This window comes from Leuresthes tenuis, unplaced genomic scaffold (genome assembly GCF_036924035.1).
Source record: "Leuresthes tenuis unplaced genomic scaffold, fLeuTen1.0.hap1 SCAF_19, whole genome shotgun sequence".
NCBI lineage: Eukaryota > Metazoa > Chordata > Actinopteri > Atheriniformes > Atherinopsidae > Leuresthes > Leuresthes tenuis.
Window position 1 is genome coordinate 10,866,429 of NW_027325373.1, and position 20,025 is coordinate 10,886,453.

The following is a 20,025-nucleotide window of genomic DNA, read 5'->3' on the forward strand; positions in this document are numbered from 1 at the left end:
TCTTTGTTCTGACTTACTTTTTCATATCTCATTCTGTAGTTAATCAGAGATCATCTACTGATTAGTTTTTTCCTTTTTTACTTTGCAAATATGTATATACAACCATGCTGTTTTAAGTTTTGTTTTTAAGTGTTGAACAGAAAGGAAAATGCAGTATTAAGTTTTTACAAATGTCCTTCTCCATTCATGAAACACGCTGAAAGTAATGTAGATGCAAAAGCTTTTTAGGTAAAAATAATCCTCAATTCCAGGTATATCTTTATCTTTTCATTTATTTATATTTTTTTTTCATTTGATTTCCTTGTATCCCATCGACTTGGACATCATTTGTCCTCTTTTAAAGAACAAAAATATTTTTCAGCTGAGGTTAGAGACCACCTTCTACAGACTTAAGTTCAGAGCACTGCAGTTTACGTCAGTTAAACTTATTACACACTGGCAATCGGCTCCAGAACTATGAGAAATACTGTTCTCAGCATTAGGTCTGCACACTTCTAGGCAAGAAATGACAAAGGCCTAAATAGGGAAAGTGGGTGGATTTTTCTGTCTGCTGCCCATTCCTTAGAATCTCCTGAGGTTTTATATTCTCGATCAGTGCAGGGAAAGGGCGGAAAGAAAAGAAAAAAACTCCCCTGACCTTTTGACACATCTGTGTTGGATGTAACCGAATGTCAGCCAGAGCTAACAATGTGCTCTCAAACAAGACCTTAAGTCTCCTGTTAAAACTTGATTGCACCATCCTCTGCAGTTAAATGTTTTAGGCCTGCCTAAGGCCTTTTTTTTTTTCTCTCTCCCTCTCTCTGAGGAATCTGCACCTTTCTTCTTTCTTCTACTGGATACTCTTAGATAAGGAGGAACAGGACCCTTAACAACTGGAAGTTACTGAGGTGGTTAGGTGTTAAATCGATCTGTTCCCTCTCTGATGAAGGGCAGGCAGACGGTGTGTTGCATGCCACCAGCGCGTGGTCTCGTGACTGCAGTACTAAATACATCTCAGACTTGTAGATGCTGTAGTTGCCTTAATTTTATTTTTTCCTTAGGTACCAAAGAGTTTCCTTTTTTTTTTTTTTTTTAAACGCACATCATATGCCCCATCTTTGTGGATGGAAAAATGGAAATAAAAAAAAAAATGGAAAAAAGTGTCTTTTTTTTTTTTAAAACAGATTAAACCCTCATGTGGAATTATGGCTTTGAATTTGGCCTTTAGATCAAGCTAAACTGCGCCATCTGAGGGGCAGTCCTGGGGGGAGGGGCAGGGTTGGGAAATCTTTGCCAGTTACAACATGTACACAAAAGGAGACGCACAGCTTATACAGACAGGTGGGATTGTTCCCCTTTTATTGATGCCAAGCTTGGTGCAGCTCAGACAACAGGTGATGAGTAAGCGTTGGGATCCACATGCAGCAGGGCTCTCTCACTCCAATAAATCTGTTAGGCAGGGACAGACACAGGATTCCTTTATGCTAGCTTTACAAACAAAACAATGTCATAGTTTTCCAGTGCTCTCTGAGCACATGAGTCACATCTCCGAGGTTTTTATGACTAATCCTGACACCACAGTGGGGTTTTTTTCTCCCCCCACTACGACGTGACGAAGAGACGAGGCCTGTTCTACACCCAAAAGGTTCATTTTTGTCTTTTTTAAAACATTTTTTAGTGTATTTACCCTTTTTGAATCTGAGTTGACGGTGACCTTATTATCAGCAAACTTGCACCAAAATCTATTTCAAAACAATCTGTAGCATCTATCAGGGCAGGGACAGTGCATCCTAGGTCCTAAAATAACCAGAAGCAGACGAAACGGTATAAATCAAGCACAATAAGTACCTGGGGACAGCCGTCTCAGAGTGTCCTGGATTCTTGTCCTAGATTTACTTGCATACAAGGAGGACTGTGTTCAAATAAACAATCTTAGTATCTTATTTTTTTAGGTCAAAACAGTGTAACTCAGCTCTGTGGTCACATGAATACCTCCTCAAAGAGACACTTTATTTTGGGTGCGTGTAAACTAAAGTAAAACCATCACTGCTGCCAGGCTGTAAACTTGAAATCACACTTTGGGCATTTTCATTACAGACTTGGTTCTGAAAACAGTCTATAAAGGTTTGTGACACTATTTAAATCTAGTTCTGACCGGCTCTGTTTTGTTACTATCTGGTTCATTGCATAACCCACAATTTAGACTTCACTGCTTTGCTCAAAACAGCCAACCACATCTTGCCGCTGCAGGTAGTTCTGAGTCGGCCTCAAAGAATGTTAAACACCATCTCTGATTTGAGCTGCGCTCGCTGACAGGCCGGATAGTGCCGCGGAATATGTTAAGACATGGTTGAACTCGTTTCTTTATGTCTTATGGTAGATATTATCGATGTAGTATTTTGGAGGTTTCACCTTGTTCCTTGGTTGAATCCTGACTGGCTTCATCTGAAGAGGATAAAAAGAAAACGTGGGGTATTAAAGCAAGAAGATGAATTCATAAGTACAAGACTTTTTTCTTTCTTTTTTTTTTTTTGCTGTTTTCACTCATTCTTACCCAAACTGCTCACAGTCTCTGTCACTGTCTCATGATGCTCTAGAAAGGCATTTTAAATTCTGTCACATTGTTGCATAATTCATGTCTTCCTTTAACTGGACACTTTAAAAGGCCCATGTAAGATCATGAAACGGAGTGAATACTTAAGGAATTCTCAAAAACTCACCTCGCCTTTGTCTCCCTGTTGAAAGTTATGGAGACAGAAATCAAACAGTGGTTGAAAGGAAGAAGCTAACATAACATCTTTTATGTGCTGAAATGAAGAAACTTACCATCTGTGTCTTCTGAGGACTCAGACTCTGATTCTGGGTATAATAAAGGAAATAATGCAGCCATTCAGACATAAAAACTTTCCATGATCACCGTGACTTGTTCCAACTGCCATTTACTGCCACCTACAGGCTCATACATGAACAGCATATGTGTCTCACCCTCACGTGCTGCAGCGTCAGAGTTCCTCGCTTCCTCTGCTGGAGGACAATTTCACAGTTGGGTAAATTTGAATGAAGTCAGAGAAAAGTCACAAGTTTGACATGTGTGCACGTGTCTGCTCTCCAACAGCATACGGGATGTTTTTCACTCACCTGTGCTTTCATTCACAGCTTCAACGCATTCCTTAGCTGTTGAAAACATAAATAAGTGAATCCGGCATTTATGACTGAGACACAAATCAGTGTTTGGTGAGCTGGAACTTACCAGGTCCATCCTGAGCAGCCTCTGTGAGAGAGAAAGAGAGTGAGAGAGTAGGAGAGTTACATTAACAAGTGATCATCTGTGGTCAGCTTTGGATGAAGTCAGCATTTATGGTTTACCCTCACCAAGGTAGCGGCCGTCTTCTTCATTCTGCTCTTCTGTAACTTGATGGGAAAGCGTAAAAACTGATTACTGAGCTTTACATATTGCTTTTCATAAAATACTTTGATCTTTAAGTCATTTCAACAGGATTTTACTTTGGTCTCTGTGTTCTAAACCTACTGTTGATCTGAGCTGCCTTGGTCTTTTGAGCAGCCTCAAACTCCATCATATCTGAGGAGACAAAGAGGAGAAAACTACATCACAACAAGAGCAAAGAGCCGACAAAACACAACAAAAAGATTAGTTATAGGATCAGTTGAGATGGGTTTTAACCCATCAAACCCTTAAGGTGTACCATTTGTGCAAGTGTACAAGCGCTAGTAAACATAAGTATAGATTATGGTTTGTGTCGGGTGTTATTTCAGTTAAAGGCTTAAATTTGATCAGTGTACTTTACCTATTTTCTGCAGTTCAGCCAGCCCATCTGCATGGAAAGACACATTCCAGTCATACATTTACCACCATCATTAACATCAGCAACATTGCTGTTTATGGAAGACAAAAAAAAAAAAACAGTTACTCACCAAACTGAGGATTTTTGTCCTCTTTCTCTGGAGTTTCCAGAGAAGCCGAGAGCGCTTCAAGTAATAACAAACATCGTCAGGCTTCAGATGAAAACATGACACAAGATCTGATATGATTTCTCAAAGGAAACATCAGCTGGTGTTCTGTACGTCACACATGCTACAGAGCAAATGTATCTACAAACAAACGAAACACAAACTTTCCTATGAATTTTGACCGCCGGCTTTGATTAACGGAGACTTCTTCAGATTCTGGAATTCTCTCAAAATCCACGACTCTTCCACTTACCAGTGTGAAACCCTGCCACAGCAAGGAAAACAAATAGTGGCACTAGAGCTCTCATCTTGGCCGCAGGTCTGGTTTGCAGAAGGTTTGGGGCGTCTGGACTGTGTTGTGTTGTTGTTGTCACTCTGCAGCCTCTTATATGAATCTTCAATCAGATCACATGTTTTGCATGGACAGGCGGCTCTGGTACCATTGTCCCTCCCTACCTGAGAGGACCGCTTAGTGGCACATCCCCAAACAGACGTATCCTTATTCAGCTCATCAATGCCACCCATTGTTGGCTCTTTTGTCACACGGGCCTTTATTTGGGATGTCTGATGAAAAGGGAAAAAAAGAGGGACTCCATGTATCAGAATTGAAAACAATGTTTGTTTTCCTTTTAGGAAATGATTTCACTGAGAAAACTTGGCCGATGAATGATGGGTCACAATGTTGCTTAATGAGACAATCCCTCAGTTAATCACAAAGATCAAAGGGACAGTGATCTCACTGCTGGAGTTGTCTCTGAAACATGTTGGGATGCAGTTCAAAATGCAAATAAAAACATGGCACGAAATGATTTGCAAATAATCTGAACCACAAATAAGACTCGGGACTTCAGCTTCTCAGCAGTTTAGGACCCGCTTCATGGTTATTTCTATTTTTAATTTAAAAAAAGCATGAAATGCTGCTGTCAGTCTGGGTTGCAGGCAGGTACGTTCAGACCCCCAAACCCTGTTACTGCAGAGCCACGCTGTTGCAATACAAGTAACAATGTCCAAGTTATTTATGCCATGTGCCTATGAACTGAGCCACTGATAAGTTGGATTGTCCGGCTCCTCTTTAGTCCAGAGGATGCAGCATCCATGAGCTCCTAGAATGCTTTCAAATTTCAGACGACTTGATTTCTTCAATCTACGTCAGTCCACCTTGAGTACAGCAAAGATAGCTCCTCTGAAGGAGGCAGCAATCAGCTGTCGTCGCTGAGCGCTTTTCAGAAACGTTGTCCACTTGCCCCAGTCTGTCACAGAGTGGTGGACTCCCGGTTCAGCTTTACCTCTGGAAGTCTCAGCCTCTCTGAGGTGATCTTTTCATACCCAGCCATCTTACTGACTCGTTGCCATTGATTAACCGTATTAGTTATCAGATGTTCTTCCAGATTTTCCACCTCTCAGTTTCCCATCTAAAAAACCATGAAATAACTTTTTCATGAGTCAAAACATTATTTTTGGAAAAAAATATAAATAAATGGTTGAAGTGCCTTTGAAATAAGTTCTATTTACACTGAACCCTTGGCTTGGAAATGTGATTTTAACTTCTCAGCTTATTAACCTGACATTTGCTGCTGTACTCCTCAATGATTTGATAAACATTTCAATTCTAGGAGTGTTGAGATAAGGCAAGGCAAGTTTATTTGTGTAGCACAATTCCACGACAAGGTGATTCAAAGTGCTGATAAGATAGAGGAGAGGGAAAACTTACATTTAAGACTGAATATTGTAGCTGTTTGAAAACAGCTACATGAAAACGCATTCCAAACATTATAAAAAAGAAATAAAATGAAATGAAATGCAATTCCGATTGGACTTTGTAGCCATAGAAGATGGAGTGAAATGTAAAGTTTAAGGTGTAAAAAGCGTAAAGAGTACAAAGCAGACAAAGAGTGATCACTTTATTTATGATTGTAAACCATTTAAAACACTTAACGTGGACTTAAATTAAATCTGCAATCAACGTGTAAATCTTAAAGAGTTAAGGTGCACAAAGAACAATCTTTCTACTTCCTTTACAAATCGAGAAGAAATAACCTCTATGTGTGCTTAGGAAAGTTATCCCAAAAAGAACCTCGAAGCACCGTCTAAGTAAAGTATCCGAACAACGCAAAGTCTCCAAAATCAGGGGTGCGAAATGCAATCCTACTTCCTTCCAAAGGTTGGGATGCTGATGAAATATCAATAAAAACAGAATATTCAATTCACAGACATAGAAAATGTAGTAAATGTTGATAGAGAGACTTTTAGCTATTTAATTAAAACTATTAGGAACACATCAGAAAAAAAACCTTCCAGAAATCATTGTGTTTGTGGACACGGTTCATTGGACCGTCGAAAACAGGCAGGTTTTAAGGTCTGTCGTGTAAAGGAGAACTCATGTGTGCCCGTGATCCAGAAACACTGCTGGCAAAGTGGAAAACTCTTCCGTGGTCAGAATAATCTAAATCTGAGATGATTTTAGGAAGTCATGGATGCTGCATCCGTTGCATTAAAAAGAAGAGACCATTCAGGTCGTTATCGGCGCTCAGTTAAAAAAAAAAAGCCTCCATCACTGACGTATGAGGCTGCATTAGTGCCTATAAAACTAGCGACTTCTGGAAAGGTATCTACAGGTTTTAGAGTAGCATGTGCTCCCGCCCAGACGATGCCTCTTTCAGCGATGTTAGACCGCAAACTGCATCTATTACAACATGGCTTTGTAAGATGCTGCCGTGAATAAAGTGTCGTTTGGTGTGATCTGCAAATCACAGCTATCCGTTTTCATTTAGGTTTTACAGAGTGTAAAAAACTTTTTTGGAATCGCGGTTGTACTTTATCACAATATACCAAATTCCATCCTAAACAGAGCAAGCTGATCCTGGTGGTCCGATGGCCACTGCCATAAGGGGGGGATGTCTAAATGAATTCATAGACACGTAAGCTGACCCTGATAGGTTTAAGGCACAATTATATTTATACACTGTTGTGTCCTAGTTGGATTAGCCTGTCTGGTTATTGCTGTATTAAACTCAGTAAAGACAGTCAGAATCACACTGGATTTGACTGCTGACTTGTTGTACCGTGTTCATAACAGGTGCAACACACAATAAGAAACTCAAACACTCACAGAGATAAAGAGGGAGACGTGTGCGTCTACCCTTCAGTGCAGCTTGGTTCACAGTGTTTATACATTTCAGCAAATACGATTTTGTTCAAATTTGGTTGCTGCTAGTAGTGATTCATAGGTTTACTCTGGCTCGCTGTTGTTGGTCTTCTTTGTTGTTCCACCAGTGGTAACGAAACTCTCCACATCAGCTGCTGTGGTCGAGAAAGCAGCACCTTCTCAAACAAGAGCAGTACTTTGGTGAGTACAACGCTATCTACCTAATAGAAATGACTGGCGTGATTGCTTTGATTTCATTGTCTCTGATGAGAAATTCTCCATACTTCTCCCTTTTCAGAGTTCCCCCCTCAGTCGAGTGTGCAGGTCTTCCTGATCGACCTTCCCGACCTGTTCGTGCCAGCGGTGGTGCGCCAGCAGGGCCACATTCCGGGCAGAGATGGCGCTCATCTCCATGGCGCTAGCTGCCCATTCCACAGCGTTGAGATAGTACAGGCGGTTGTGCAGGATGAAAGGAGGGGTTTTGCGGTGCGGCGGACGGTAAGCAGGGTAAGCGAGCCAAGGAGTCTCAGACACAGCATCATAGGAGAGGAACATGTTCTTCAGCTGCTCCTGGGTCAGAGGCTTTGGGGAAAACACCTTCCAGACTTTTCTCTGACTCGTGGTGGGCCGCTTGTAACCATCTGGGATGTGTATGGGGTCCAGGGAGCTCAGGCTGTTGATGACACAACCTTTAGAATCCGTGGTGAGGATTTCGGACACGGTGAATTCTGAGGCTGGCTCGGTGGTCCCCAGGTAGGACACGTTCAGCTTGCCGTGGACCAAAGTGGTCACCGTGTGGTGGTAGAGGCCGGAGTAGTGAGATGGGATGGGAGGGGAGAAGCCTGAGAATGTGATGTCAGATTTTCCCTGATGAAGTGGCGTTGCTATGACAACAATGTCATACAGAGAGTGTGCCGATCCAGATTCTCCAACATAGTTAACCTCGTAGAAACTGGCTGGGTTTCCTGAAAATGGATGATGAAGGAAAATCGTGATGAATGTGTAAAATTTACCAGAGAGATTGCATCGTCTTGTACCAAATGCAGCAATACCTCTCTTTGACGATCGAGTCTTAACTGAAATAGAAGTCACTCTGGCGTTGATAAGCTCACTTTTGCTGTGGTACAGCAGTCCCGTACACACCCTCTTATTGCCACCATCCACTGCCCACAGGCCCGAATCTGCCCCTGCGAGTGACACTGCTCCTATACAACAAGAAGGCATGTTAACTCCATCCTTCTATCGCAAAAACAGATTCCACATATAGGCATTAAAAAAACAACAGTAGAACATACCCACAAAGCCATTGATGCGGACACTTTGGCCGTAGTTGACACGAGTGATGGGAGCGACGACATCGTTGATGAAGACCTGTGAAAACCCTTGTCCCATCATGGCTTCCTCTAAAGTCTGATTCATCAGTGTGAGAAAGTTATCGCCTCCCATAGCATGCAAGAGCCTCTCCACGCTGGAGAAGGAGTAACCATACTGCTGATACTGGTAGATCCTGTCAATAATAGAATTTACAGGATATTTAGGACACCGGACAAAAGATAAAACAGCAGTTTTGAGTTTACATTCCATTATGTCATATGAAAGGGATGATACTAAAGAGCCAGGAAACTTGCTTTTCCTCCTCACCTCATGAATTTGTCCAAAACACTCTCCACCCACATCTGCATTCGAAGAAAGTTGAAGCCATATCGCCAGAGGAGGCGCAGGAAGTTAATTATAAACCAATTACTCTCTTCAAACACCAGCTCCTTCCCATCAAAGATTGCCATTTTAGACGGGACATCTGTTCTTGGAGGAATACCTGTTTAACCAGAAATACAAGTTGGATCTAAGGTTCAAATATATGCAGAACAATATATGACTCAATATTCAACTATTCGTGTATTAGAGCATATGACCTAATTTTTCAACAAAGTGCTTCATGTGTAGGTTCAGAGGGTGGATCACTGCGCCTCCCGTCTCATACTCGTGATCTCCAATCTTCACCGTCGCCAGTCGCCCACCAACAGTGTCGAGTTCAAACACATCAATCTTGACTGCAGCGCCAAACTCTTGCCTCAGGTAAAACGCTGCTGCTGTTCCACCGATGCCTGCTCCGACCACAGCTTTAAAACAAACAGAAAAGCATCATGAATCCACAGCATCTGCTTGCTTCTGAATTACAGCCCCTTCAGAGATGAAGCCAAAACAGCGGTCCTGATCTTTTCCCACCAGCAGTGGCCGAGCTGCGATTCGAACAGCTGTGTGAGGGAAGTTTTATCGCTAACGTTCTGGATATCTTCATGGAAAAAAGTGGCATAACGCATGTGGCCTAATTAGACAAGGAAGGTAATAACATACCAAAGTTTTGATGGGAGATTTACAAAATAGGAGTCCATTTCTTTCATTTTTGACGAGATAAACCAGATATCTTACCTGAGCAAGAACTTGTTACAGATATATATTCTGCATGAAAAAACTTAAATGACCTACTTTTAAATTCTTGAAAACTACATTGACTCCTGTTGGATGAAGTGAGAAAAAAAATCTTAAAAGTAATGTATGTGAAATGCAGATTTCCACAGATAATTGGCTCCTAAATTACCAGTGTGGACTGCTATATAAGAGCACGATGACCCTCAAACAACCAATGCAGACATATGCAAGACGTTTTCAGCTGCACTTAGACTTCCAATGCTGGGGGTAATGATCCTTTTTTAATCCTCCAAATTAGTAGATTTGAGGACAGTCAGAAAGGAGGACTCTTACCAATCTTCTTGGGCTGCTCATTTAGCTCTGGTGCTGAGGCTAGACTTCTCCTCCCAGTGTGCCAAAGCCCCAGAAGCAGCAGTGCTCGCAGTGACAGCGTGCGTAAACTCATCGTCGGCATCTACAGCTCCGCACTCAGCAGCATCTGCGCGTGGGGAATAAACGAGAACCATTAATGACTTCATGCCAACAGTCTATATCAATTGTGGTCAAAGGTCGAACATAAGATTGTCAAGTTTTAGGCTTGGAACTGGGTTCAAGTGTACTCACAGTTTCAACAGTCACTACGGGAGCGCTGCTGTTAATCCAGAAGTAGCTTCCACGGAGTGACGCTTTAAGATAACTTTAATGCTTGAAGTGTATTCCTGCCTATTCAAACACAAAGTTAAACAATTGGTGAAGACTTGTAAGAATGGCTAAACTTCCTATAACTGACCGAACTAGTTTAATGGTTGAGTCACGTCGGAGGACCGTAATAGCGGCTGAATATTGAGACACACTTCCGGGAACGCAGACGTAGTTTTCATAATAAAAAGCCCCCGAAAGTCGGAGAAGGGAAGATCCTCGTACGAGCACGCGCTCATTTACAGATGAAAATAGTAAGATTTAAACACGTCTTCACAGTCGACCACTTGCAAATTAAAGCCCTGCATTACTTCGTAGACTATAGATTTGGTTTAATTCAGCTATTTCAAAGCCCTCAGTAGAACACATATATTTGAAAGTGTCTAGTTATTGGTGGTGAGTTCGCGGTTTAAGTTCCCTGTAGGATTTTATTAGAATAGAATGGATATACAGAAAACAGGATGTAATAGAATAGAATAGAACAGAAATATCCTTTAATTTGAAAGATGAATTGATCGCGCATCCTCTAGCGGAAGTTGTCTGCTGAGGGAGCGGAAGAAAATCGGAAGTGACGCAACAATCACTCATCTTGATACATGCTTGAATGGAGGTGACCTTAGTTATCAAATTGTGAAGAAAGTTAGTGACAGCTTTCCAGTGGATAACGCAGCGACATCTCTACAGTCAGATCTGGTTTAGACGAGAAGCCTGTTTTGAGTTTTTTTTTTTGTTGCTGCATTTGACGGAGCGGTGCGAGCAGAGATGGCAGAGGCACATCAGACACGCGTGCAGAATGTCGTGGAGGAAATGGTCCAGAGTCTGGAAAGGGATCACATCCGTAAGATGCAGGTTGGTTAGATGTCTGCGCTCCTCACACACGTGCAGGGCTTTTTTTGGAAGCATGGTGTTGATCTGTACAATCTCATGTCTGTCTGTCTGCCGTGGGTGTACGCGTGCGTGATGCTGCTGCAGGGTCGCATGTTCAGGTGCAGTGCAGACTGCTGTGACCGCTCCACGGACTCCATGTCTCAGGTGCATCACTGTATTGAGAGGTGTCACACTCCTCTGGCCCAGGCTCAGGCATTGGTCACCTCAGAGCTGGAGAAGTTTCAGGTGAGCCCTGTTTTTCACAGAATAGCATCAAAGAATTGATCAGAAGTCAGGTTGATTTTTTTCCCATTGTTTTTGTTTGGGTAGCGGTGCATTCAAGGAGCACAGTGTCCTGTGTAAATACTGTAAAAATGAAAGATATATATAAATATATACAGTTTATTTAAATGAACTGATGAAACTCCTTTGAAAAAATGATTAATCTCCATGATAAATGCTGGATTCCACTTAAATACATTGAAAATGTTATACAGTTTATCTAAAAAAAACTTTCCAGTGTAATGTCACATTTTTCTAGTTGCAAAGCAACTAGATTTATTTAAACAAAATTGATTAAATAATACTTAATAGAAATGGGGTCTTACAATGACTGTCATGGGTGAGATCCCGCAGGCACATGGAAGTAGCTTTACATACGCTAACATGATTTAGGTGAGCTTTTTTCTCCCTAGTATTTCACTAGGAAACTAAGTAGGTGTGAAAAACAATCTTGTTAATCAAAAGCATGCCTTAAATTCTGACAGTTGGTAAGATGTATTAGAAAGAACTCTCTCCTTCTCTAGTGAGTCTGAACCCTTCTTGACTTCCTCAGGACCGTCTGACCAGATGCACGATGCACTGTAATGATAAGGCAAAGGATCTTTTTGACTCTGGTGCAAAGGAGCCAGCTGTTCGATCGCTGATGGAACAATGTGTGGGCAGTTGCGTGGATGACCACATTAACCTGATCCCCAGCATGACCCGGAAACTGAAGGAGAATCTGGACTCAATACAGCAGTGAGGAGCAGGATGGCTGGGCTCAGTAGATACACATACAGCAGTGCAGGGTCACTGGCCTGAGAAGTTCAGGGCTGGAACCAAAAGATGTGCAAAGAAGGGATTTCAAAGACTCTGACCGGTCGTGTCATGAAGTTTGTTTCAGGAGCTGAACATTTTCAACCTGTTAGATCTTGATATACCGACGATGGCAAAGAATTTCAGGAACACACCTGCTGTCCCCTACTTGTGTGAAAAACGCATTCACTTAAAAACATTTTGAAGAGACCTGCTTCTGTGCTTTTTTTAAAAAATAAAATGGTCAACTTATTCAAAGCAGATCTGAACATGTTGTTTCAATATATAAAGTTAGGTCAACACCGTCCATCAATGCACTGTCAAGGGTTTTATCTTTTCTCAGCCTTCTCCATCACAAGCCTCTTACCGATGTCCTGCTTAGACATTTAATAGTGAACTCTTTGTCGTGATTGTCTCTACCTCCCACGGTCCGATCTGTTTGGGTTCAAGAATTAAAAGACTAGAAACTGACTTTTGGTCGTATTACTTCTTGCTGTGTGTGCAAATGACAAACACAGAAAGTAATAACAAATATCTTTGTTACACGGTTTTTAATGACAACGGAGGAATATTCTCATTCTCATACATGGTACAAGAAAGGCAACATTGTAAGATAGGAGCCTGGGGAATGGTGTAAATAAAATTGGCAACCAGACACAATGTATGGCCTGTTGTCCATTATCTTAATTTGGAAAATGTTTAATGACGCCGTGAGGCTGATGAAATTGTTTTAGTTGTGATGAGGCACAGAATGAAAAGTCAGTGATGAATGCCACGTATAAAACGGCCAGATTTAGATTAAACCAGAAAAGGATTAATCCATATTAATTTAAACAGTAATTAGGTAATAGAGGCAAAGCAATTAACTACCTGTTGAGTGTAATAACTGGGATACAGAGCAACTGTACGATAATCTCACAACTTTTACAACTGGACATGAAAGGTTTATTTTAGTTCTTCACATCATATAAATTCTGAAAGAAAACAAGTTACAGACAACAGCTGTGACACAACTGCATCTTCTAAACTTACAATCTTTGGTAACCGGGATCTTTTTACTTTACATTTATATGAAAGGGCCAGAATAGACTGGACGGGAGCCAGTTGAAAACAAAAATGTGCGCCTCCTAAACATTGATCTTTGAACCATTCTGACAGAAGATCGGCGCAAACAGTGTTGGATCAAATGTTTTAGGTTTCTGTAAAGCCGTTTTCAAATTTACTCTACAGAGAACGTCTCATGGGACGTAAAACTTCCTCTGTGAAATGACAACGCATCCAGGACCCAGTTACACCTAGACATTCAAGATCAATGGGTGGGTGTGTGTCTGGACTTTTGACTGATACACTATACGTAATAAGTGAGCAATTACTATAATAAAAAAAATCATACCAAAGTTGATAATATGTCCATATTCGTGTCTAAAGCAACATAAATAGAAAATTGTAAAGCTGTACTAAAAACCTTCAGTTGAAAAGAGAAAGGATCATGTGATAGCACCACAGCCCGAGTGAAAGGGCGGTTTTATTGGCAGTGGAGAGTCTTATTTTTCTTTTGCAAAAAATACATTCATAAAAATACGAAAGAAACTAAAAAATAAATAATGGCCAAATAAAAAAACCTTTAAAAATCTAAATAATGAACGACGGGTACAGTTGCAACTATACAGACGAGTCACACGGGGATACTGAATAATTAGCAGTACAAGTCTGATTTACAACTGAGAACCCCTCCCACTGCGTTTGAAACAATGAGGTAACAGCATATTTACAAAAATTGCAAAAAGTTGAAAAAAATTAAACTTCAGAGCTACCTCAAGCTTTGTTGGGAGCTCTCTAAAAAAATCTGCCCGTGTGAGGCAAACAGGAAGCAACTCCACTGCAAAAAAAACCATGAGGGGACAGGCTGCACAACAGTGACAGTGTCAGAAAGTCTGGAAATCTGAAAGGAAAAACCTTTCTGTGAACCTTCAAAAAAAAGAGTGACTATCAAAAAAGCTGGTATCAATGATTGGACCCGCAAAATCCTGCAGTCACGTTTAGGAGAAAAGTTTACACAATGGTCCGGCTCACTGAAGTGACGAGGTCTGACAACGGTCTGAAATGCGATACCACTATCTGGCTTCTCTTAAAGTTTCCTTGTTCCAAAAATGATAATGCCCCCTTTACATGCCGATATACAAAATCAGGGGTAGCTTCATAAATATTACGATGAACAAAAATAACCCTGAAGTGGCCTTTTAGTTACCTAATCTTAAATTGTAGCCGATTTAAAATCAGCACACACGGATTTCCAGCCTCTACAAAAAGTTGGAAGTTTTCCCATCTTTATGAGTGGTCCAGCATCCCAAAGCAGGCAGTTCATGGAAGAGGAGTAAGGAGAACAACAGCTGCTCTGTGAGGAAAAAGATGGTCTGATCCCTCCTGAACCTGTGTTATACTGTAGAGTCCACAAACAAAAAGGAAACTCAGAATGTTTCCAACTCAGAAACAAAGCATTTTCCCTGAACACCTCGATGAGCAATGGAGCATGCAGACGATTTTTCCACTGTCAAAGTGGTGTGAAATGGGGCAGTGGATTGTACATACATCAGTGTCTCCACATTACCAGAGGAATGGTAGCAGTCAATGGCTGTTGAGCAGGTATCAAGACACACTGCGAGTGGTGCTGTCCTGTTCTGAGGAATCTGGACGGTGGTCTGAGTGAGGTGATGTATATAAGAAATTACAGCACACATAGAGGGGAAATGATAGCAACCGGCTGTCCAGGTTCATCACCACATACTCCTGAGGGGATTGAAGGGAACGGAAGGAATATTTAGTAAGACTGTAGACAGTACTGTGGTGAAGTGACAGCTGAACACACACGCAGAACATTAGTGCTTACTGACCTGGTCTTTCTCCAAGGTGAGGAGCTGGTAACCCGTTGAACGACTGCAGACTAGCTTCCCTCTGCTATCGAAGGAGGCAAGACGTAACCTTTACAAATAAAAATGGCCAAAGTTAGATTGAAGTTTCTCAAGAAAAAAAAGCTTTCTCGCCAAGAGTTGCCTTAGGACGTTTCACACATGCCTCCAAAATTGTCTGCTCACTGTGAAATCTCAGCAGTTGTGTTAAACCTTTTTATGTTTTTCTTCTTAAAGCATTCAAACATTTGGCTTGAGCGCTGTGTCCTTCTCTGACCTGTATGCCAAATGTCTCCGAGGCTGTAGACTCACAGCGCCCCCACAGGGCTGACTGAGCGTATTTCTTTTAAAGACGATGAATCGATTTGTGTAGGTCACCAGCAGGTCAAACCCAAAGTTGAAGCCCGTCCATCTCCAGCAGTACTGAGACACAGGAAATATGAGTTATATTTTGTGAAAGTTTAAAACAAAAACACTTAAACTTTGTGGAAACAATCGTCACTGTCACAGTAGTCGGGGAACTCACATCTCCATCTTTACTCAGTTTTCTGCCACACCTCATACTGCTCAGCTCAAACTCCTCTTTGTTAGGCTCCTGAGGACTAAAGATACAAAGATGGCTTTGACACCACACTCACATAACTAATACATTCCATCAAGATGCTGCAATAAGTCAAAACACTGTCCAAAGACTCATGACAAAGGTTACATCTCTGCTTCTCACCCATTATCATTGTCAAATTCTGTCCGGAGCATAGCAAACCACTGGCTTTTGTACATTGCTGTGAGCCAATCTAGATGTAAGAACACAAATATGAATCCAATAACACAGGAAGGAGAATTCTCAATAAATATATTACCGAGAAGAATAACATTAAGAATCAAATTAAGCCACTCATAAGCCCATCTTACCACAAGGCAAGATGTTGTCTCTCTCTAGGATGCGAGCCGATGCGAGATCATTGATGATATACTGGAGACGCACAAGCTTGAACACCGAGTCAAAAGGTGCACCCTCCTCCGTGTCCAAGAATGGCTCTTTCTCACACAGGTCTGCAGATGAAACTTTTATTTACAAAAAAACAAAAATACAATATGAAGATACAGCTTCACCAGATGAGGCTGATGTTACCTGTCCTGCGTTTGCAAAGCCAGGCATCAGCATCAGCCAGAAGCTGCTTGATCGGGCCGTCCCACGATGGATTGAGCTGTAGAAACATCCACTGCAGAAACACAAATATGTTTAGTGGCAGATTAAAACGAGGTTCACAGCATGGCGTCTGTAGCTGTGAGGGACTGCCTGCAGTATATGAATGTTTTCCTTCTACCTTTTTCAGAGCAGTGTACACATCCATTTCCACCTGCATGACAAACAGATCTGAGGACTGAATGAGCTGCTCCATCACATCAACCCTGCAAATACAGATTTAGAGACGAACGGTGACTTCCTCATAAAAACTGAGCAACTGGAATGCTTCTCTATAAATATGCAAAAGATCATATTCAATCTTTATTTAAAGATCAGTTTCAGGGAAATTAAACACAGAACTTTGTTAATATCAAAATGTAAAAACTGAAACATCCCACACACCCAAGTTCTTTCATCAGGTCAACATTTTGATGGGTCATCAGGTTGTTAAGAAGCCACTCAAGACACCTGAAGAAAGAAATACACAAACAGTATAAACAGATGCCTACATGAAAATCCTAACATATTTAAAATAGGTCTAAAAAGCTCACTTTTTCATGACTGAATCCAGGCCATAGATGCTAGCACAGGCATAATAACCACACACGGTCTTCGCACTGATGTTTTCCTTCATGGTTTCACCACACTGCTGGATCAAGCCATCCTGTCAACACAACACAGACAAAATCAAAATGTCACAATCAAAATGTCACATTTCAGAAAACAGCCTGACTTCCTGCATTGTACTGACCAGCTGTAGCATACAGGCAGCAGCAAGAATACTGACGACCCTGCTGGGCTTGATCAGGACATCATCACGATACAGAGATCCAAACACAACTTGAAGAGCTGCAACAACAGGAGATGGGAAAGAGCTACAGTCTCAGTAAAACATGGATGGGGGGGTCTGTGTTGTGCGACTCACCTTCAGTGTCGATGTTCTGGTCTGGGATCTCCAAGTTGATTTCCATCATGTTGGACTCCTTCCAAGACCCACTGAACATACTGGAAAAATATCCTGACTGAAATAGGAACAATGAAGGGGAACAGAGACAGGAAGAGAATCCAATTATAGACAATGATAACACATGATTATCAGTAAAATGCTTGGTTTCTTTGGGATACCTGACACAGGTAGACTTTGTGGAGGTTCCACTCCTGTCCCAGAGCACAAATGCGAATGTCGCTGTTTTCACCATTCAGAAACAAAGTCTGATAAATGTATCTTGAGGTGCTTTTTAACTTCTTCCTGCTTAGGGAAAAAAATTTGTTAATTTATTTATAAACACAAATGAAAGATATTTGAATATTTAGGTCAAACTTGCCTGCGAGGTGTATCTAGTATGGCATCATCCTCCTCTTGTTCACTCTCACAATCACACCGAGCATTTCGTTTTCTCTTCTTACAATCACAATCATGTTTGCGGCTGGTACTTGAACCTCCTGCAGCCTCCTCTGGTCCCTGAGAGGGGGACTGGAACCTGCTGCCCAAGCTTCCCATTTCTAGAGAAATGGACATAAAAAAAATGTTTCTCGACTTTCCAACAGAGGTATTTTACATTAATTTCATAGCACAATGCTCTGTTTGAGATTTTTGCTGTTGTGGTATTGTGGATGGTGGTGATGGAGGGTGCTATCGAACAAGCAGGTCAATAGTCTCCCATACTTGTTCACTTGTGTTTAGATCGGCTGTGTGTGTGCGTGTGTGTTAACTCTTTAACTCCTCTTTGCATCCCTTGTCCCTCTATATTTAACTTTTTTAACTACTCAATAGAAAGGGATGTGACACTAAAATAAACTCTGCATGTAAGGGGGTTGATTTGATATGCTCAGAAGAATGAAAGATTATATACTAGCAGTAGAGAATGATTCCACAACAAAATACTCTTTTTGCTCATGTTTCCATTGTAACATCTGTCCATAACAGGCTTTCACCTGCATCACATGCAAACCAGATGTTTACCAAAAGAGAAAAACGCCTTGGCTAACTTACCTGATGATTTTCACAGGCCAAGCTGAGGGAGAGGTGTGAGGTTAATGTGGACGGTAAACACAGCTGTTTATCTCCGTCAGAAGTTGGCGAGCCAGTTAAGAGGGGTGCTAACCTCAGAGCTAGCTTAGCTGCCAAATTCACAAACAAAAACACGTCTGAGAACAATAACAGCGTTCCTTCTGACCGGCGGCTACTCTACAACAGCCTCCAGACCGTAAAACTTAATTTGGTTCGAGTTACATTTTTTCGAAATTAGTGCGAATGGGAATCCAAAGACGAGGTGATGTGTAACTGCTCTGGAGATGTGTCTGCTTTTGTTGTTCTTCTTCTCTCGGCAGTTCCTAACAACATTTTCCCGTGACTTACGGCAGTATGGCTCGACACTGCCCTCTGTCGTAAAAGAGTGGAATGAAATAAGTCGGGGGGAACTTCAACGTCATCTTACGTTACACCATAGGCCCGGTTACCAAACAGTAAAGGGGACCCTTATATAGGCTTAATGTCTATATCTGAAAATAGACGCTAAACAAACATGAATGTGATTGTGCAAAAGATGAGGAATTATGACAAAGAAATAGAAAAAGAGAACGAGATGACAAGTAACATAGAACAATCTTATAGTCCACAGACTATTTACTATCTGTTACTTTAGCCAGCCCAGTGCTGGTCAACTGCTAAATCAATTAATTACTTAACTGAACACAGATTTAAACTTTAAGAAAACAGATGGGTTAATTCCCCTCCCACGATCACTATGTGACTGATATTGTGTTAATATATAATTTAATTATTATAATTATAATGTGAATACGACACAATATGGCCTCAGAGATACAACAATCAAAATGAAATGCAAGCAAAGAAACATAATATAACCTGAGAGGGAAAAAAGAAATAGATATCAAATATAAATATGAAATGATAAAAAGAAAAAATGTCCAAGAGATGCAAAACAATTATCTGACACCATCTAAAAGTTCCAGCTGAAGACTCAAAATGACCACAGGTTGTATTTGCATTGTTTGCTCATGTTTTGGATATTTTTCAGTGGGTTTCTGAGCCCTAGGTGAGATTAGTAGGTGGCTTTTCATGCATCTGTGTAACAGGGCGATTGTTTTATAAGTCACCTATTGAATGTCAATGTTTGAATGTTACACATATCGTAGATTTACAACAGAAACACATACTCTTCCTATACGATATATAAGCATAGAGGCTTTGAACAGCAACTGAACTGTATTGATCGGAGCCTTTGTATCTATCTTTGTGCAAAAGGCACAACCAAAAAAAGAAATTGGCTCTTATTGCCACATGAAAACTTGTTTTTGAAATCTACAACTGTATGAGAATAAACTGAGCAAAGATTTGTATTTATTCTAAATATTTGACTCTCCCAAAACGGGATGGGTGGAGCGGCCATTTTTGTGTCACAATATCCATGTGCCATGCTTTGTGTGACTCAGGCAAGTTAAAAAAAGAGAAGGGTAATACAAAACACAGAATACAAAATGATTAATTTCCAAAGTCACAGGTAAAGAAATTTACAGACAAATGAACAAATGGTCTGGAAAAAGACTTTCAACCTGGTTTTATTAGTTGATCACTGCAAGTTATCCAGGCAAGTTGAAATAGATTAATCAAAAGTGTCATCACTTCTAATTATATATTATATTATAATACTTCTTACTTTACTTCTATCTCTCCTTTTAATGACATACAGAAATTCACAGAGATAACTACAATAAATAATCAACAAAAATTGGTATGACCACATCTCTTTGGTAGATACACT

The 20,025-nt window shown here is 40.9% G+C and overlaps 5 protein-coding genes across 10 annotated transcripts in view; 1 reads left to right on the forward strand and 4 right to left on the reverse strand.

Moving 5' to 3' along the window:
- Positions 1 to 297: 297 nt before the first annotated feature.
- On the reverse strand, positions 298 to 4,320 carry LOC140276547 (uncharacterized). 3 transcript variants are annotated; one of them, XM_072371275.1, is made up of 13 exons: positions 4,202 to 4,320; positions 3,913 to 3,966; positions 3,786 to 3,812; positions 3,509 to 3,559; positions 3,352 to 3,390; positions 3,230 to 3,250; positions 3,118 to 3,153; positions 2,965 to 3,003; positions 2,806 to 2,838; positions 2,700 to 2,714; positions 2,534 to 2,572; positions 2,392 to 2,424; positions 298 to 1,428 (listed from the first exon to the last, which is right to left on the reverse strand). In XM_072371275.1, exons 1-13 carry the CDS (start codon positions 4,254 to 4,256, stop codon positions 1,415 to 1,417), a joined length of 456 nt encoding a protein of 151 aa, XP_072227376.1. In that variant the 5' UTR covers positions 4,257 to 4,320; the 3' UTR covers positions 298 to 1,414. The 3 variants fall into 3 exon arrangements, with proteins under 3 accessions (XP_072227376.1, XP_072227375.1, XP_072227374.1); XM_072371274.1 differs by lacking the exon at positions 298 to 1,428 and adding an exon at positions 1,766 to 1,874 and having other exon boundaries at positions 2,965 to 3,000; XM_072371273.1 differs by lacking the exon at positions 298 to 1,428 and adding an exon at positions 1,766 to 1,874.
- A 3,054-nt stretch (positions 4,321 to 7,374) lies between these two features.
- pcyox1 (prenylcysteine oxidase 1) overlaps positions 7,375 to 20,025 on the reverse strand; it is a 40,788-nt gene continuing 28,137 nt past the window's right edge. Inside the window, exons 2-8 of the mRNA XM_072371268.1 lie at positions 10,127 to 10,175; positions 9,857 to 10,001; positions 9,007 to 9,213; positions 8,735 to 8,909; positions 8,389 to 8,600; positions 8,146 to 8,298; positions 7,375 to 8,058 (exon numbers count right to left, since the gene is read on the reverse strand). Coding sequence (XP_072227369.1) covers positions 7,388 to 8,058; positions 8,146 to 8,298; positions 8,389 to 8,600; positions 8,735 to 8,909; positions 9,007 to 9,213; positions 9,857 to 9,977 — 1,539 coding nt within the window. The 5' untranslated portion in view covers positions 9,978 to 10,001; positions 10,127 to 10,175 and the 3' untranslated portion in view covers positions 7,375 to 7,387. The remainder of the gene's footprint in view (positions 8,059 to 8,145; positions 8,299 to 8,388; positions 8,601 to 8,734; positions 8,910 to 9,006; positions 9,214 to 9,856; positions 10,002 to 10,126; positions 10,176 to 20,025) is intronic.
- Positions 10,402 to 20,025, reverse strand: part of mat2aa (methionine adenosyltransferase 2Aa) — a 73,965-nt gene continuing 64,341 nt past the window's right edge. The window contains exon 10 of the transcript XR_011909036.1: positions 10,402 to 10,419. The gene's annotated coding sequence lies outside the window, so the exon portion shown is untranslated. The remainder of the gene's footprint in view (positions 10,420 to 20,025) is intronic.
- On the forward strand, positions 10,768 to 12,616 carry fam136a (family with sequence similarity 136 member A). Its single transcript, XM_072372234.1, has 3 exons — positions 10,768 to 11,050; positions 11,174 to 11,314; positions 11,904 to 12,616. The coding sequence occupies exons 1-3, from the start codon at positions 10,964 to 10,966 to the stop codon at positions 12,090 to 12,092; spliced, it is 417 nt and encodes a 138-aa protein (XP_072228335.1). The 5' UTR covers positions 10,768 to 10,963; the 3' UTR covers positions 12,093 to 12,616.
- On the reverse strand, positions 12,682 to 18,563 carry gmcl1 (germ cell-less, spermatogenesis associated). Of its 4 annotated transcripts, none has more exons than XM_072372231.1 (16): positions 18,234 to 18,563; positions 17,562 to 17,743; positions 17,366 to 17,485; positions 17,166 to 17,262; positions 16,992 to 17,089; positions 16,792 to 16,904; positions 16,643 to 16,708; positions 16,380 to 16,464; positions 16,184 to 16,274; positions 15,964 to 16,104; positions 15,776 to 15,845; positions 15,578 to 15,653; positions 15,329 to 15,474; positions 15,037 to 15,124; positions 14,754 to 14,932; positions 12,682 to 14,575 (listed from the first exon to the last, which is right to left on the reverse strand). In XM_072372231.1, the coding sequence occupies exons 2-15, from the start codon at positions 17,739 to 17,741 to the stop codon at positions 14,792 to 14,794; spliced, it is 1,512 nt and encodes a 503-aa protein (XP_072228332.1). In that variant the 5' UTR covers positions 17,742 to 17,743; positions 18,234 to 18,563; the 3' UTR covers positions 12,682 to 14,575; positions 14,754 to 14,791. The 4 variants fall into 4 exon arrangements, with proteins under 4 accessions (XP_072228332.1, XP_072228331.1, XP_072228333.1 ...); XM_072372230.1 differs by having other exon boundaries at positions 12,682 to 14,585; XM_072372232.1 differs by having other exon boundaries at positions 12,682 to 14,932; positions 17,366 to 17,489; positions 17,566 to 17,743.

Excerpts from the sequence above, each read along its gene's own strand:
- LOC140276547 (XM_072371273.1), bottom strand. The coding sequence starts at position 4,256 with ATGAGAGCTCTAGTGCCACTATTTGTTTTCCTTGCTGTGGCAGGGTTT. Across the intron at positions 3,154-3,229 it reads GGCTGCTCAGGATGGACCTG|CTAAGGAATGCGTTGAAGCT; the intron begins GTAAGTTCCAGC and ends TGTTTTCAACAG. Across the intron at positions 3,004-3,117 it reads AGCTGTGAATGAAAGCACAG|CAGAGGAAGCGAGGAACTCT; the intron begins GTGAGTGAAAAA and ends ATTGTCCTCCAG.
- fam136a (XM_072372234.1), top strand. The coding sequence starts at position 10,964 with ATGGCAGAGGCACATCAGACACGCGTGCAGAATGTCGTGGAGGAAATG. Across the intron at positions 11,051-11,173 it reads ATCACATCCGTAAGATGCAG|GGTCGCATGTTCAGGTGCAG; the intron begins GTTGGTTAGATG and ends ATGCTGCTGCAG. Across the intron at positions 11,315-11,903 it reads CAGAGCTGGAGAAGTTTCAG|GACCGTCTGACCAGATGCAC; the intron begins GTGAGCCCTGTT and ends TGACTTCCTCAG.
- gmcl1 (XM_072372232.1), bottom strand. The coding sequence starts at position 17,741 with ATGGGAAGCTTGGGCAGCAGGTTCCAGTCCCCCTCTCAGGGACCAGAG. Across the intron at positions 16,709-16,791 it reads CTGGATTCAGTCATGAAAAA|GTGTCTTGAGTGGCTTCTTA; the intron begins GTGAGCTTTTTA and ends TTCTTTCTTCAG. Across the intron at positions 16,105-16,183 it reads GCTTTGCAAACGCAGGACAG|ACCTGTGTGAGAAAGAGCCA; the intron begins GTAACATCAGCC and ends TTTCATCTGCAG.